The 18,236-nt window shown below is 36.4% G+C and overlaps 1 protein-coding gene across 5 annotated transcripts in view; it reads left to right on the top strand.

Moving 5' to 3' along the window:
* The window catches only part of FRY (FRY microtubule binding protein), a 220,719-nt gene that overhangs the window by 191,340 nt on the left and 11,143 nt on the right, over positions 1 to 18,236 (top strand). For all 5 annotated transcript variants that reach the window (XM_058839060.1, XM_058839069.1, XM_058839052.1 and 2 more), the window contains 7 exons: positions 5,173 to 5,373; positions 5,869 to 6,030; positions 9,392 to 9,555; positions 10,408 to 10,597; positions 14,842 to 14,991; positions 15,562 to 15,660; positions 16,116 to 16,199. In XM_058839060.1, coding sequence (XP_058695043.1) covers positions 5,173 to 5,373; positions 5,869 to 6,030; positions 9,392 to 9,555; positions 10,408 to 10,597; positions 14,842 to 14,991; positions 15,562 to 15,660; positions 16,116 to 16,199 — 1,050 coding nt within the window. The remainder of the gene's footprint in view (positions 1 to 5,172; positions 5,374 to 5,868; positions 6,031 to 9,391; positions 9,556 to 10,407; positions 10,598 to 14,841; positions 14,992 to 15,561; positions 15,661 to 16,115; positions 16,200 to 18,236) is intronic.

Below are 18,236 nucleotides of genomic sequence, written 5' to 3'. Positions count from 1 at the left end.
CTGCTGAAGTGTCTGTGATTTCATCATTTCATGCAGGAGCTAAACAGAATCCTGAGCAGCCAGATCAAGTCTTGACAGGTGAAGCCTGCCAGCTCACCTTGAGCTGAAACTGCTGAAGGGAAAACTTTGAAAAACTGATAAATTTTTAAGGACTACACCCTTTAATCTTACTAATATCAAACTTGGGGTATTTCTTTCTATTTGATCAGGAAAGACCAAATATTAATATCCATTGCCAAATATGTCTCACAATTTTGTTGATGTTTAACAGTTGAGAAATTGTTACTTCTTTTGAAGTACCTCATATGTTCAGCAAACCTCAAGTTTAATAACTTGTCATAATCTGGACTTGTTTTTAACATGAATTCTCTCAGTCATCATTCTGACTGAGAAGAACATCTGTACGGGAAGAAATATTCATTTTTCTACCTATTTGTAGTAAAATAATTGTAAGGTAAACTGAACGCTCAGGTATGAACTCGTGTACATCTGAATTTTTTCTTCCAATGAACAGAAAGGATGAAGGAATAGGAAAAAAAATGTCACAAAGTCCTTATGTTTCCTAGTCAGGAAATTCTGTATCAAAATTAGTAATCTTGGCTCACAGCTGCCAATGACTTCGCTAAGGGAAAAAAACAAAAAAAAGCCAAACTGAAAGGGTAGTTGGCAGCAATGGTTGAAAATACATTAGACAAATATTGAAGGAGCTTCAAGGTTCCAAACGAGGATGAATGATAAAACAATAATGCCAGGATGTTTGGCAAAAATACACTGGCTGCAGTAATTTGTGTGTCTTAAATGCTTTCAAGATATTACAAGGATGTGGGACTGCAGTTTTGATTGAAGATCACTTGATAATTTTTTGTCCACTGAAGTTGAGGAATTTCTTCTTTTTCTTCACCAGTTAAAATCATATAGAGAATATATATAATTGTGAAGAACAATTCCTTTTAAAATGGATTTTCTTTCATGGACTGTGACTCTGCAAAGATTTTTTTATACATGTGGCCAGCTTCAAGATTGAGGCCTACATTAATTGATATCCTAATAGACCTAAGTTGGTCATGAAAAAGATACCAAGCTTCTCTAGTTCTATGCAAAATAAAATGAAAAATGTTGAGTTTCACTTAGTGTTTTTTAAATTGCTGTGGGTTGCAAAATAAACTTACTGTTGTTTTAAACTAAGTTCAGACCTGGTGTAAAAGGCTACTACTCTAATGACTAAGTAGAAACTGTAACATTTACATCATATCTAAGTGCAGTATATTCATAAAAATAAAAAAAACAGTGTTAGAAAACTAAATCTAGCAGGAGCAGCATCAGTCCTTCAAAAAAGTGTATATGACTTATATATATAACAGGCCAGTGACACTTGGGTCATCCCCAGACCACAAGGTGTACTTGTTTGAAAATTCCTAAAGATGTGAAAGCAAGAAATAGTTATTTTCAGTCTTAAAAGGTAGAGTTGAAGTTCCATGATAATATTTGTTAAAATTGTAGGCAAATGTTTGTCTATGATGTCTTTAATGCAGTGATTTTACATAGATTCTTTCTATTTGTTTTTCTATCTGTTATATCTGCTACCCAGGAACTTCAGGTAAGAATGCTACTTGAACTCAGATGTGCCAGCATATGTTATGCCTTCTTGCAAATTTATATTGTAGAATAACATCATAGTTTTGCTGTTGCCTCCCCCCTTCAGTGTGTGCGTAGGTGAGTGTGTGTGTGTGAGCTTGCATTTCTGACTGGTGCTTCATTTTTTGTCTTGTATTAGAAATATTTTTGAGGTCTTTCTCAAAAATTCTGCTTCATTTTAAGTTTGTTTTTGACTTGTTCAACAGTCATCACAAATTTTAAAATATCTTAATTCTAGTATCAGCATTTTTCAAACTGAGCCCTTTCTCCTTGTGATATCTTTGTGCTTGATTGATATGTAGAAACTTCATTATTTATAGAGTTTGGGACATTTGTTTGTAGGGAAAAATTATACATAATTTCCACTTTTTCTGTTGAGAAATATTGTCTTCTGTTAGCATCTTGCTAAACAAGTGTCTGAAACTGTTTAAGACAGTTTACATTATTGCTATCAAACTGAATTTAATTGAATAAATTAATTTATACAGCCTAATTTAATACAGCTGCATGGTCCTACCAACTTTGCTGAGCTCATTTGCCCTGTGAGGAAAACTGAAAAGACACAGCAGTCATTGCCAGTTTGGGACCTAAATTTTAAATTTATCAATGTATAGAGAAAATTGAAATGGTAGATAATTTAATGAGTTGTACAAATAATGCAGAAATCAGCAACCACAGAATTTTGCATATCTGTTTCTGATGGTTTGTATATCAGTTATTATGCAAACACAACCCCCAGAAATCATTGTCTCAAAATTCCTGTGCTGTAAGAGATAGATCCATATGGAAACAGTGCCTTACTATGTAGTTCCACAATACTTCTGCCTATACCCTACAATATTTTAGTGTTTCCATTAACTTTGCATACTTTGTAAGAAGGAAAACTTGTGTGAAAGAGGTTTTGCATGATTCTTACTGCCTCTGTGGAGGAGCATTACTGCTCTCCCCCACATAGGGGGGAAAGTTTCTCCTTTCTCCCTGGCTGTTGTGAAGTTTGAAGTAGCTGCAAGGGCACATCTGCTCCTTTACCAGAGGGTGGTGACTGTAGGAAGTTCTGTGTGGTACCTGCTCATAGCTGGCCAGACACACTTATAACGTGACTGTTTTCCTATGAATTGATCTTTATCACTGGTGACTTTTCAGATGGGAGAGGGCTTTGCTCCTGCTGTACATAAAAATGAACAGCCTCACAGATACATCTTTGCTCTTTCTTGTTAACTGTGAAAGAAAGATTGCTAAATACACTACAAAAACAACAACTCCATAATCATGTGCTGACCTCTTGTTTAAATTCAGTGTGGTTCAGGGTGCCCCTGTAGCAAGCCTATGCTAATCCATATGCTGTGGGTATTTGAGTTACAGTGTTTCATCTCTTTTACCCTTTTCCTTCACTTTTAATTCACTACCCCAACTAACTGCATGTTCTGGAAATGTCCCTTTTATTTTCCTTCTTTTTGCTGGCTTCCTTCTTTAAGGCATTGCAGAATAAAACTGAAACAGGAAATATTCCCATAGACATGGACTGCTGAATTTACTGATGGCTTTGCTAGGCATCATGAGGATAAGGGTGTGATGACAGTGATCTTTGCTTGCTTGCTTATTTATGTCATCTTGTCATTTGTTAGTTCAGTAATTGATGTGTTTTTGGAGGATGTCTCATTGCTGCATGTGTCCTCCAGCCTTTGAGGGGGAGGATGGACAACCAAATAATTTGCTAAAATAAATAGCTTGGAACTGAACAGTCATTTTGATGATTTAAAGAGGCCTGACTTCTTAAGTTAGATGTGTTCTGTTCTCTTTCCACACAAAACTACCATATGATACCAGTCTCAGGATGAAAATACAGGGTTCTTCCAATAATGTGTCAGTCTTCATAACAATTTCATCTTAATTTTCTCTTCATTATAGTGCATTCCTTAGTTTTAAATGTTCTTCTGAATTGCAAGGGTTTTCTTTTTCCTTAAAAATACATTTTTTCTATTTTCATCATATTTGTTCATGAAATGGTGAGCTTAATGTCATAAAACTGGACTTTCCCTCCTATTCAAATTCCACAGTCTATTGCATTAAGTGGTAATGATGCAAAATAAGATCAATTTGTGCAAGTTTGTTGATTTTTAAGGAGGTAAGATTGCAATTTAATTCATTGCACTTTATGCAGTTTGATCCCCATTCAGTAAATGTCTGAGTAGTCCCAAAAGGGCATCACTCAAGTGTTTAAAATCACAGCCATGCTTAAGGGACCTTTCTGAACTGAGACCTCTTTCTCAATGACTGCACATAATTTTGATTTGAATAAATCCAGGAAATAATAATAATCAGTTACTTGATAATAATATTATTTTTAGGCAGAACTATATTTTTTTCAAATTAGTATTTAAAATATCACTGTCAGTTTGAATTTCACCAATTGACTTGCTTGTTTAAGAGCTTTGCAACTTACAGTCTTGTTCAAAACAGGCAGCCCTAAACCTTCAAAGGAAACATTTTTCTCTATAAATTTCCTTCCCATGTTGATACAGGATTGAGGGCTTTCATCGAAATAAAGTACCCAAAACTGCATCTGAATACTTCTGGTGAGACCTTTCTAGCTGTGTAAGGCCCCTTTTGCCTCTGGAGGTCCATGGCAGGAGCAGTTGTGGATGAGGTCCTGCATTTGCCAGAGAGGAATAAGGGAACTAGAGATTATTGCAATCAGGGAAAAGGCATACAGTCCACTGGAAAATATATAAAGTAAATAAATGGAAAAAGGGTGGAAAACTAATTGTCATTTTTATACATGAAAGAAACCAAGTGATCTTTTTATCAGTTCACTAGCCTAACAAATGGGTACGCGATTTGCTTAATGAATTCAGCTTTATGTAACTGTGTGTGGGATCGGAACTGAAAGTCTGATAAATATAAAATGTTTGGTCCATTTGACTGTCCTTTTTAAAATGGGATATCACAGGCAATGCTCATCAGGCTATTCTCAAAATATAGTTTCAAATAGTTCAAGTAGATTAAAAAATAAACAATATGGGACTAGAATAAAAATTTACAAGGTGTGCTGCTTAAGATGTTACACTTTTTGTGTAAAGCAAGGGTTTGTTCAAATCTACTCACCATTATGGTTATGTATATAAAGCAAAGAATCTAAAATCTTTAACGTAAGTTTTGCAATTGAACCATTGGTATGAACTGTGCTTCTAATACTTTTTAAACTTCATGAAAAAATCCTTTTAAATTGCTTTCAAACTTTTCCTTTGCGTGTCACTGCTCTACTGGTATTGAGGAGTGTGTATATGTGGACTTACAAAAACAAATTCTTAAATTAGCAAGTGCATGAAAAATATCTAATACTGAAAAGACTGAGTGTTCATTTAACTGCCATTTCCATGCTTCTGCTCTTATCTCCAGGTGAAAAAGCAAGATAATGCTTATTTCAAGATTTTACTATATTTTTACATAAAAAATATCTCTGGAGCTAACTTTGATCGCGTGTTAGCAATATGATTAATTTTATATCAAGCAAGCTGACCCTCTGTCTGATTTCAGGGTGAGAGCATGGACAACTTCAACTGGGGAGTGCGCAGACGGTCCCTGGACAGCCTGGACAAGTGTGACATGCAGCTGATGGAAGAGAACCAGCTCTCAGGGAGCACACCCAGCCTGAACAAAATGAACCATGAGGACTCAGATGAGTCATCAGAGGAGGAGGACCTGACCACCAGCCAAATCTTGGAGAACTCAGACCTAGTAAGTTGCAAACTTGAAATTTAGGAAAAGATAGGGTGGTTGGTTTAAATAAGCTGGGCTTTTGGTTTCGTCTGCCCAGGTACAATCTAATGAGCTGAAATTAGTGGGTGCATTTTCCCTTCTTTGCAAAGACAAACAGGAATTTTAATGCAAAGTTTGAAACACAGGAATCATCAGGTCTTATTATTTGCCTTTTTTTGCTATAGGACAATTTTTGACAGTTGGCCAATGGTAAATCTTTCTGATGTGTTTAATGCTTAAAAAAATAGAACAAGACTCCAGGTTGGTAAACGGTGACAGATTTTCATTGTTCACTTCTGCTTTTAATAAAATCTTTATGACAGAAAAATTCAAAGGGTTGTGCCTATATGCAAACTAAGAGAGCCACTGTCACTGCACTTTAAGACACTGTCTGCTTTGCATGTTTATGAAAGCAGCATATGGTAGGGTAGCTGTATACTCAGTTCTCTTGTGCTTTCATTGTATTTTAAACAGATTATAAATCTTTCCCCATCTGAGGATGCAAATCATATTGACTCACTTTCTACATCATGTGACACAACCTCAGCAGACCCTCATCATTTTAACATGGGAACATCCAGCTTTGATGTGTCTTTGCCTGGTATGAATAATCTCCAGGTGTCTGAAGGGCCCAAGGTGAATGCATTTTTTTCTTTCTTTTCTAACTGGACTGTATTTTATGTTACAATTTTTTCTGCTTACACTTTCATAAAGGGCTTGATCTGTGAAATCAAGTATATTCTGGCTTCCTCTGTCTAATGGCATAGTGCAATACATTCATGCACTACTGCACTTTCATACCGTTTCCTTTCTACTTATACTTCATTAAGAGATTTCATTTATTGTTTCTTAAATATGTTGCACTACATATGCACCAAAATACTACAAGCTCATCAGAAGACAAGTTCATGAGCTGGCTACAAGTTACAACTCCAAGGCAATATTCTTTTGTTCTTCATGCTGAATTAAAGAATGATATGCCAGCTCATGTGGTGGGTGTACGCGTGTATTCTCTGAAATATTTTTGTATGTGGGGCCCTATTGTACAGTTGTGTGCCCTGGATTCAGTATTTGCCTTTTGGCAGACACGCAGAAATTTTAAATTCATGACCACAGTATTAAACCATCCTGGGGGTGGGGAAGCAGGATTTGCAAGGATACAACAACCATGTTCAGCACAGGGTATTTCAGAGAGCTGTGTCAGAAGATGAAGACAGAGCAAGGTTTGTAAATCATTATCAATACGGGGATGGTTTCCTTAATTTTCTGTTTGATGGTACTTGCTTATGGGAGATGAGGTGAACCTACTCCTTTCGGTGTCTCTCAAGAAATATAATCTGGTTTTGGAGGTTGTGTGTGAATTAGTGGCTTGATGATACTGTTGGCTTCTGTCAGTAAAGCTTCTCTGTCATATCTAAATTGTGTGCGTGAGACTGGGGCAGAGGAAGAATATATATATATCTTCAGTAATTGTTGGCTTTCTTCTTGCCCTTGCCCCCTCCAAATGTATCCACACTAAAAATTGATACTGCTAGAACTGCATGTTTTAGAAGTAATGGAAACTTCTACTGAAGAGGTCATAGAAAAGGAGGTTGGAATTGTGCTGAATATTGAACAAATTGTTTGTGTCAGAAACGGCTGCAGTAGGAAGAAAGGATGGGAGGAGGGAAGAGTTTCTAAGCATAGGGAAGGAAGGGAACCTCTCCAAACAGTGGCTGTGGAGAAGGTAAACTCATTATCATTTGTCAAAACAACTGTTGGTAGGCAAGTAACCACATAACAACCATAAACAGCAGAAGTTGGCAGAATTTCAGTTCAGGAAGCAGCAGTCAGAAGAGACACGTTTGCAGGTGGTAACTGCAGCTGATCTCATGCATCCAGCTGCAGTAGCTATTGGTGTGTTAGGAGATCGATGTACGTCTGTGGGTTTGGAATCTTTACTGTTAAAATCTCTTTAATTCCCCCTTTGCCAATATTCATCAAAAATGAAAAGTTTTGGAATAAGTTAGTAAGTGAAGAATGTAAAATCAGAGCAGTTTCTTTTGAAATTGACAGGGAAATTTAGCTAGTCCTGGTACAGGTTTGATATTGGAGTAAAATATAGCCCAGGTTACAACTGTTTCAAAGATGACTGAATTGGTAAGCACAGACTCCCTTATTGGTGGGGGGTTTTTTGCCTCAAATGTATTTTCTTCTAGTGTGCATATTTCTGTATTTTTACTCAAAATAATTTGGAGTCAGTGTAAAGAAGTTATCTAGTTTTTATCAGAAAACTTGAAATTTACACCTAAATAATTTTTACTTCATTTCATAACACAAAATCTGAGCTCTTTACTGTTTCTGTTTTCCTCTGAATTCTTCTTTTCAGAGAGCTGATGAGGTGTCATCAATGCAAAGGAATTTTTTTTTTACTTCTTTAGTGATTTACAGAATGTTTAGTTGTTGCATCATAAGCAAAACCAAAAATATCTCAACCTTTAAATAGATACAGCAATTGAGAGAAACAGACTGATTATGTAGCCTCTTCATAGGTGTTTCAATGCCAAAATCCAGGTATTATTGTTAACAGCACTAAATTAAATCTTTCTGTTAAAGATAGTGGGGTAATTCTTTGAGGGTTACAAAAATTCAGATGATGCTATATTATGTATTTTTCAAGTTACCTAAACTCACATATTTCAGGAAGTGTACTACAATCCTCCATGAATACCCAAAGTTCACTTTTCTTTTTTGCTTTTGGGGCATCATATTAGACTTCAGTGGGTGGGAGGTGTTTGCTTCCTCTTCCTTCCTCCTTTGCTCTATCCTATCAACATGTGTTTTCCTCCTACAAACTCTGTCACTGCAGTGAAGAAACTGCAATGGTTCTTTCAAGCTAATATTTAATATTTGAAAGTGGTTACTGCTAATTACTTCTTGAATAAGCATGAAACATTTACACTTTTTACCGGGTTCTTTGGTTCCTATTCTGATATTTAGCCATATAGCTTGCATTTCTCCTTTCAAGATGGTTTAGGTTCTGATTCATTTCATTCACCCTGAACTCAGGAATACTCCTATCTCTTTTGCTTCAAAACCAAAGCAAACCAAAAGATTATTTTACTTAATTTCTGATCCTGTCCCCTCTGTTACAAGTCTTATTTAATTTTTACAAATACAAATCCCCATAATTCATCTGTAGGATCCAAGCAGACTTGGTAAACTGCAAGAGGGACACTTTTCTCATTAAATTCCACTTGCCACAGATTTCCCTCCCTATTAATTCCCAGCACATGTATGTGCATGCACATGGGCATATGTGCACAAAAAAAGAGCAACCCACTGCAGTCATCCCCACAGGAGCTGCTTTGGGTGCTCTGGATGAGGCAGACAAAAGCCAAAAGATTAAAGCTGAAACAAAACTTGTTCAGACCAAAAATGCAAGAGAAATTGGAATGTTTAGAACAGAAATCATGAGCTTTAGGTGCTGATAGATGAAAAAGGAAGGAAATTAAGCATAATCCTATTAATGGCCTGTAAGGGTGCTTGAATTCCTCTTGACTGTAAATGACGTGTTAAAATTAATTCCCAGTTCTAAACATGCATGTAGTCTTCCAGACAGTGATTGTTTTCAATATATTCTGGGAGGCTTTAGTACAGTCTTGGACACTGTAAAGTGTTAAATGAAAAGGACAGACTGACAGTAACAAGAACCCTATTGTTTTCTTTGAGAAATTACTTCCTCGCTATGTTGCCACATGCATTGGAATCTGAAATTCTTTGTCAGACAAGTTGAAAAAATGCCTTAAAAATAATATGTATCCAAGACAGAAAGTTGAGCAAATACAGTATTTTTGAAGAAGTGTATGTTGATTCATGTCATTTATAGCCTGTGGCTTTGTATCTGTGCAGTTTAACATGTTGTCAGGTTGGTTTTTTCATTAAATGCTTTCTATTTATTAGAGGAATTAACTTACTAACTTGCTGTTTTCTAAGACATCATCATTCACTCCCCTAGGCTGAAGCTGTACCTGAAGAACAAGATGTAGCAGTCCATGAGGATGACCTTTCAGGGTCTACAAATGAACTCCCCGGAGCATTTGAATGCAGTGATAGCCTTAGTCTGGATATGACAGAAACTGAAGAGAAAGCTGACAGGCTGGAGCAATTTGCTCTTACTAGGTACTTTAATGCACTATTATTCACACAAGTTCTTTTACAATGTAAAACAAAAGGATAACAAGGTGGTAGTTAATGGAATGGATGTTTTAGCCACAGGAGTTATGAGTTTGGAGCAATGAGAAGACAGTGCTTTCATTACCTGCATAATTATCACACAAGTGGGGAGAAAAAAAAAAGCAAAACAAAACCAAGCTTTTCATTCTAGGAAAAATAAGATACAATATTTATGTACATCTGTGCAGCTAAGTGTTATGTATATAATATGCTTAATTCCAGTAAAAAGAAGGATTTGTAAAGATTTATGGTAATGGAGATATTACATAGGTACCTGTCCAACAGATCAAGTGTGTATTCATCCTTCTGATTTCTCATGAAAGAAAGCCTCAGTGTTGTTAAAAATCCCAGCTATATGCTCCTAAGGCTGCTTGTGAGTGTGGCTGGACCCCAGTATATGTTATAAAAAGGCTTTAAGATTTTTTTACGTGCCATCCAGAGCTCTTTCAGGTTTTGGATGCTGAGTTAGATGGCAGCCTGGGGAGGGCAAGAGAGAGAGAGCTTCATTCTCCTGTGAAGTTTCAGCCTTCATCCACAAAATAATGGTACAAGAAAACAATTCAAGTGTTCTGGGATGAGGATAGATGATAATGGCCTGAAGACAGGGATTCTGATTTGGAGATTTTTCTCATTGTAGCCAACATCCTTTCAACCTTCAAAAGTAATTTGAAAATTCATTAATATTTTTCGGAAGATGCTGTAATTGGTCCTGTGATTTTATCTCTCTGTTATGGCATATTTTATCTGCCACCTACTTGGTATTCTCCTTTCATCACATTTTTCTGTTTTGTCTTTCAGTTTTGGAGATGTTGATCGAAATGCCTCCCCTCCTCCCTCACCATTTTTTTCCGCCATCCTTGCTGCATTTCAGCCAGCAGCATGTGATGATGCAGAAGAAGCCTGGCGTAGTCATATCAACCAGCTCATGTGCGACTCTGACGGTTCCTGTGCAGTTTATACATTTCATGTGTTCTCTTCCCTGTTTAAGGTGAGAAAATAAGTTTAAGATGCAAAATCATAATTTTTGTGTTGTGGCAATTAGTATTTCTTGATAGCAGCCCCAGTAATGAACTACTAGATACATAACCCTTGTCATTTTGCTTACTGCAGAATTGCTGAACTACATTTTCATGCAGCACTGTCTCCACTGACCATTTTTGTCATGAAAATACTATGTATCTCATACTTGCAGGTTTGGAAGTCACGATGCAAAATATGGATCCACTTTAAAGAGTGTTTTCTACATTATTTTACAAACAGACTGCAGGAACAGTGACTGCAAGAGACAAGGAAATGACATTTTTAATCTCAAACTATTGTTAATCTGTTCTTTTATCACAAACTCTTGAAATCTGAGTGTGTGCATGTAAATATCAGCATAATTAAATGGTTTGTACCTACTCGTCTGAATTGAAATACCCAGCTGCCATCATGTAACGTAAATTCTAGAGATTGAGTCTGAAGACTAGAAATGCATTTATCCTTTCTAAAACTGTATGCTTGCAAAGATAAGAATCTTGCAAAAAGATAAGAAAAGAAAGAGTCAAATGTACAAGCTGTTCTAAGGAATGATTGTCTAGTTTCACCTTAGTTAATTAGTTCTAAAGCCTTTTCTAATTGTTTCTCCTGCAGCTGCAGGACATTTAGCATGCTCCAGCAGTGAAAGCAATAGCCAGGCAACATTCTGCAGAGTTTGAGTGCCTGTGATCTCAGAGTACACAACAAGGGGTACACTGCTAATAAATTCACAGTTTCAAGGAATTTTCATACATCTAAGAGTAATGTGGTATGAAAGAAGTATCCTATAGTAAGAATCTCTTCTTCATCATGTTTTCTTTGTGCTCCACTGGAGTTGAATGCCTTATCTACCTGCACATTGTCCTCCTTTAAACATTATGCCACTTTAAATATGGGTTTCTTATAGGCATTCTTTTAAACACTGATAAATAACCATTTGGAAGGAAAAAAAACCCAGTGCTGACTTGAGTGTTAATCCTGTGTTTATTCATGATGTCAGCTTTTCTGTCTTAACCTCAGTCCTAGAGGTTAATAGCCCTGTCTGAGTGTTTAGAGACTTATTTGTCCTTGATCTTCCTCTTTGAAGAGGTGCAAAGGAACTGGTGCCACACTTCTGAAGACTAAATAAATAATACAGTGCAATGAAAGACCTAAACATTACTTGTAAAGTACCTGTTTAAATCCTAGTATCCACACACTTCATTTCCTGTTGTGTCTGCCCTATGTTCAGAAGATACCTCCTCATTTTCTTCAGCTGATATTGGAGAAGAAGGAAAAAGGTGTTAATAATCTCAACAAGTCACAGTTTTTATCTGGAGTCACTGCCATATTTTTAGTTTAGAAAAATAATTTTGTTCTTCTCTTCAGTGTTAAAACATAGAGGTATTATTTTCTCTCATTTTTTTCATAAGATCCCAGCTTGTCTGGAATTGTATTTTGTTTGCACTATGAAACTTTACTACTCATCCACCAACTTTGACTTTTGACCTTCATAAACAGGAAATTGCAGAAACAAGTCCTGTATGTGCTAAGCTTGCAATGCAAAATACTGCCAAAATACTTGACTGGGAAACAAAATCCTTGTTTGGAGGAGCTTGTCAACTAAATACTTGGTGAAGTGAAAGAAGTGCATTTTCCAGGGCACCTACATTTCAGTCCTGTATCAAATTAATGGGGCCTTGGATGTTTGCCCATAACACATTGAACTTATTTAAAATTCCTGAAATTATTAAAGTACTTTTCTTGTAAATGAGTCAGAGGTCAGAGATCTCTGAATTATCTTTATGCTGCCTCTTTCTATTCCCTCAAGTTAAATGTCTTTCAGCAGACCAGACAGCTGCAAGACAAGTAGATTTCAGATCTAGCAAGTACCTTCCACAATCAAGCCCTTTTGTTATGTACAGTCCTCTTCCCAGGAGAGGAAAGGTTAAGGTTAAGAAGAGAACTTTCTGAGAGTATTTTTTTATTATTTACATGGACAGAAAGCACAGTGACTATATGCAGGTGTATATTTATTCATAATATACTGACAGCTGGCATCACTGTTAATAGTAATCCCATTTCATAAAATATATACTGCATTCAGACCTTGCCTGATAGATTTCAGCCCCTGTAGTCTGCACCCAGAAGGACAAAACTGAGATGTCAATTTATTATAGAACTGTTAGTCAGTGTAATCACAAAATAAATATATTTACTGAAATATTATACATAGATAGCAAAGTACAGTCTCTCACTGTTTCACACTTAATAATTTAAAGCACTCTTCAAGGCCATTATCATCTTAGCTGTAAATTGATTGTTGCTTTTATGAATATCTGCAAAGGAAAGGAGTAGAGGAAGAATTTCTGTTACTTTTTCTGTAATCTGTCTCATTCACAGCCTCAGATTTACAGACTCAATTATTGAGCCCCAGGAGGGCTTTGCAGCAACTAAACAGGTTGCCCAAAGCCTTGAGGAAGATCTGACCTTGGAGATTTTAATACTCAGCTAGTTAAAACCACACCTGACACAATCTGGGATCAACAAAAGTCCCACTTGGAGTTGAAGGTTGCATCAGATGTTCTCCAGAGGTCATTTTCAACCAATGTCTCTTGGATTCTCTTTCATAATCTGTAATTTTAAATTTCCTTCCACTTCTTTGTTCTCAGCTCAATCTTTTCTGTTGGTTAAGATCAAATCTAGATCTCTTTGCTTTGCTGGGAATGTTGTCAGCAACAGTTTCACAAAGACGTGGCTGAATCTTTCTTTCCAGAAGACCTCACAGTAGTAAATCTCCAGTTGTCACCAAGCCCTATGATTCAGATGATTCTGCTAGTTGCTTATAAAAATGATAATTTCTGGTTTGATGGTAATTAGTGATAGTCCCTTGCCTCTAACAGGCTCAGTGCAGCAGAGAATCTGTACCATCTGCTGAGTGAGGTGTGTAGCACTTTGTTTCTGTATTGAAGATGGTGGGAGCAGTAAGACCAGTATCAGTCTGCCTGGTCCTGTCTGTGCTCAGATGGGCAGTTGAGATGCTCTCGAGAGAGATTCACAAATAAGCAGTTATGAAATGTATTGGTACAGGAATTCTGACCATTTTTTAAATCATTGATAGTGTATAGCCTATGTACAGTGTGAGGGTCTATTTAGCATTTAAAGAAAATCATTCAATCCAACAGCTTCCATGTCTGAATTCAACAACTCAACTTCCATGCACCAATGCAAGAGCAGTAACAGTACTTCCATCATCTAGACTGGCATTTAGGAAGTGCTTCTCTCCAGTGAGGCATATATATGGTTCAGGTCCTAACCTACATTCCTCAGAGAAATGCCTTTGGTAACTTGGAATGGATCATGTAAAAATGTTGCATACATTTATTTTTTAAAATATTCTCATGTTGCTCCTAACTGCTGAGCACTAGGCCTTAGAGAGATATATATGGGCAGTGAAAACTCATGGGTATGTATCAAAATCATTGTTTCAGTTAGTGCAAGTTTAATATATTATGTTTATTCATTATTCACTTTATATATAAGTCACTGAAAAGCACTAGAATGTTTCTGGAAGACTAGACTGGTTTAGGACTCAAAACATTAAAAAAGTCTGCTGAGAAGAATAATTCCTGGATGCAGTGCAGTATTTCTGGAGTCTTCCCAAGCAGCAGTAAAGTTTTAGTAAGAAGGTTCTTCCCACAGGGGAAAACAAAAGGATTTTTCTGATTTTTCCGTGCTACTGTTTGGCATTAGTATGTCCATTATATTATGTGATTAGCCACTTGACAGGAATATTAAGAAAACAATGCCCGGAATGGGCAGAAAAAGTAATGTGCTGATCAACTCTGTTAACCCTGTAGAGATAAGAAAAAAGAAGCTACCTGTGGCTAAAAGGCTTATAAAGACTGATTCATCTTTACAGGAGAGAATGCGTTTCAGTAGTAGGTTATGATGAACTCTAATTAGTTTCACAGCTACCCAGCTGCACACTGTCTCCAGCATAATCACTTTTATTCAGTATCCGAGAGCAGACATTCAGTTCTCCACAGGGAGATGGTATCTTTTGCACTTCATTATGCAAAGAAAAACGACCATGCCGTTTGTTTACAAAGGAAGGAAGCTCATACTTGAGTAAAATAATGTAAAAAAAATAATCAAATATTTAAATTTAAAATATTTAATTTAAATAATAAAATAATAAAATATAAAATAAACAAACTGTATTTTGCTTTCCAGAATATTCAGAAAAGATTCTGCTTCCTAACCTGTGATGCAGCTAGTTACTTGGGAGACAACTTGAGAGGAATAGGCTCCAAGTTTGTGAGGTCTTCTCAGATGTTAACATCATGTTCTGAATGTCCCACCCTCTTTGTAGATGCAGAAACAGTGAGTATATTCCTTTCAAAAGACATGAACTTCATTGCAGCATGTTATTTTACTGGCTGTTTCATTTTTGAGCAATTCCTGAACAGATATGTCAAAAAGGAATTCTACTCCTATCTCTTACTTTTTATCTCCTGCTTAGAACTGTATTTCCATTCATTTCCTGTATTATTTTATTAGGTAAGTAGTGACATATGGGCAGTATAAAATCACAGACTGATAGAATAGTTGTAATGTGTTGAGCCTGTGTGCCAAACCCCAATATAAAACAGATACCTACTGGACTGGTTAAGCTTTGTGTACTGTTTCATTTTGGAGAAGTCCTCTGCTAAGTCATTAGACATAGAACACAATTTCAGTTCCATGTGTATCATAGGTGCAACTTTTGCTGTTGACTTTTCAATACAGTGCCCTAGTTTTGTAGATTTTTCCACAAATGTAAATATTTTTCAGTATGAATATAAATCTATAGTAAATCTAAGTATTCTTTTGCAATATCTTTCCTATACTGTATACCAGTATTTGTATTCTTTCATAGTGACATTTACAGACCCTTTGATTTCATTTCTCCAGCTGCTCTCTTGTGGCCTTCTTGAAAAGCTGAAGTTCAGTGTTCTAGAGCTGCAGGAGTACCTGGACACATACAACAACAGGAAAGAGGCAACACTCTCGGTATGCTGAATTATGCTCTTGGTCTTGTCTGTATACTTAGGCTATGTCAAGAAACTGCACATCCTTTCAGATCTGTTTAAACTAACATTCAGTAGAAAAACCTGTTTCAGATACTGGATTCATTGAATTTTTTCCTGAACATATGAACCATAACCAAAAAGTATCTATTTTATCCCTTAATATTAGAAACAATGGTATCTTTAATATCCCTGGTCTCTCTCCTATTTATTCATTAATTAATTTTCTTAGTTCATGTAATTGAAATATTAACAGAAATCTGGACTACACATTTTAAATAACAGTCAAAGCAAATTGCCATAGCTTATGGTAATAAAAAATGCAATTGCAAAGTTTTATTTACATGATGTGCTGTGAAAACTAAAATACTGCTTATCTTTCTTTGAATCAAACCATAAATCTTATTCATATTTTCTTTAATTTCTTTCTGACAACAGTGGCTTGCAAACTGCAAAGCAACATTTGCTGGGGGCTCACGAGATGGAGTTATTACCTGCCAGCCAGGGGACTCTGAAGAGAAGGTAATGAACGGCCAGTATTATTTCTCTCCCATAAAGTGTTATATGTGTGATATATTTTGTTCTTGAACCCACAAGAGCTTGCTCTACTTCCTCCTTGATTCTCTGCTGGGCTTGGGCTTAATCCAGTTTTCGTACTTCAGGTTTGAATCTATTGTTGTTGCCTCTGTCCTGGCCACAGGAAATGGGAAGTATTCACAGAAGGTACTTCTGCTGTCCTACTCTAGACAAAGAAGCAGAGCTGACCCTAACCCTGTGCTTTCCCTTTCAGAAAAACGTTGCAGCAGCAGTTTTCCACATTGCCTCTGAAAATCATTCCTGCTGTACTCTCCTTCCATGTTACTCCCATTTTATCTTTGGCTGTTACAATCTCCGTCTTCCCAACAGCAAAAATTGCCTGGTTGAAGTACACTTAGATCAGTTGTTACAAAGCAATGACTGTAAAAGGGCCAGCAAAATTATTTATGCTGTAGATAAGTATTTAAAGCTAAGGCAAAATATCTCTTTATTAATTTTTAACAAAAAATTCGTACACACATGTACGTGTATATTTTTTTCTTTGTTTATGTTTTTTTATTCCAGTTAAGGAATCTTATTTTCAGGTATCAATACCATCAGTAGTTAATACTGTTATTTGATATACCAAGTATAGGAAACAGATGATATCTTGGAGATGTATAATGAGTTAGGGAATGTTATTTTGTTGGGATGTTTCCTTTTGGAAGAAAGACAGTGGAGGGATGGGAAAAAGAGGGTGATGGACAGAATTAGCCAAAACTGGGAAGCAAGCAAACAACACATAAAAAAAAAGTGGCATTTCCTCTTCCCACGTATTTTAATTTATAAAAGATAATTGTGACATATTCAGAACACAGACTTGCCTGTTGTAACCATTTTTTTCAAATACCTTGTTTTATTCTTAGGTTGGTTTCAGTTTGTCTGTTTTTTCCTCCAAGTCACTTTATTTTCTTCTGTCTTTATCTTAACCTCTCTTTCCCATCTCTATGTATCTGTCTTCTTGTCTTTGAATTCCCTTGATTTTGGTTTTTTTATGCCATTTTCCAAGAATCCCAAATCCTTGCCACCACTGCATTTTGGCTTCCTTGACCTTATTAGCAAATCTGATTTTCTAATAAATCCTCTGGCTGCAATCACAGGCGGTGGGAAAATTGTTCAATCTTCCCCCACCTAGCACTGGCACCAGCAAAAGTTAAGCGCTTTCCAACACATTTAAATGAGATACCGTCTCTTCTTTAATTGTGATGCTGTGCAAGGAAGTTACAAATGAGCTATTCTCAAGTCTAAAAAAAGAGACATGGAATACATACCGCTGCCTCTCTTGTACATGGCACTACTGGGATGTGCATGGGCATTTCGTTCCCTCTGATGTACAAACACCCTGAACAGTGACTTTAGACTGTAATGTTACATACCTTGCTGTAGAAAGCTTAATTTATCTTCATCTCTCTTTTGGGATGGAGAACAACACACCTTGCTGATCAACTGCATTGTTTCTTTTTTGAAAAAGTAAAGAAACAACACTAAGGAGAACGAATAACCTGTGAACTGAGCTCATATAGCTGGCCTAAACACATCTAAAAGTCCGTAAATGTCATGTTCCATGTGTGTGGGCTTTTAAAACTAGATGTTCTCTGTTTTGGAATTAAATGTGTGTTTTGTGAAGCCAGGGTTGCTATTTATACTCCTTATCAGACAGACTGAAAAGAAGGGTTTCCCATTCCTTCAGGAGTACCTGGTTTCTCCTCAGCATTATTCATTCAGACCAAAATGCATTATTTCTTGGAAGTTGACAGGATGAACAGGCATATTTCTTTTCTTCCCCTACTCATTCACTTCAATTGAAGCAGCTTATTCCCAGAGGAACAATCTGTTTAATTAATTAAAGTGTAATGGGAGGAAGAGGCCAGGGAAACTGAGGAAATGCAATTAGGAAGGGACAAGGAAAACTTATCCTAGACTGGCAAGTATTTGTTTTCTTATCTTTCCACTTCTCCCTCAACATGAAAGGCTAAAGAATCT

The sequence above is a fragment of the Poecile atricapillus genome, chromosome 1 (genome assembly GCF_030490865.1).
Source record: "Poecile atricapillus isolate bPoeAtr1 chromosome 1, bPoeAtr1.hap1, whole genome shotgun sequence".
NCBI classification, from domain to species: Eukaryota; Metazoa; Chordata; class Aves; order Passeriformes; family Paridae; genus Poecile; species Poecile atricapillus.
This window is presented reverse-complemented; position numbering and strand designations above follow the sequence as displayed.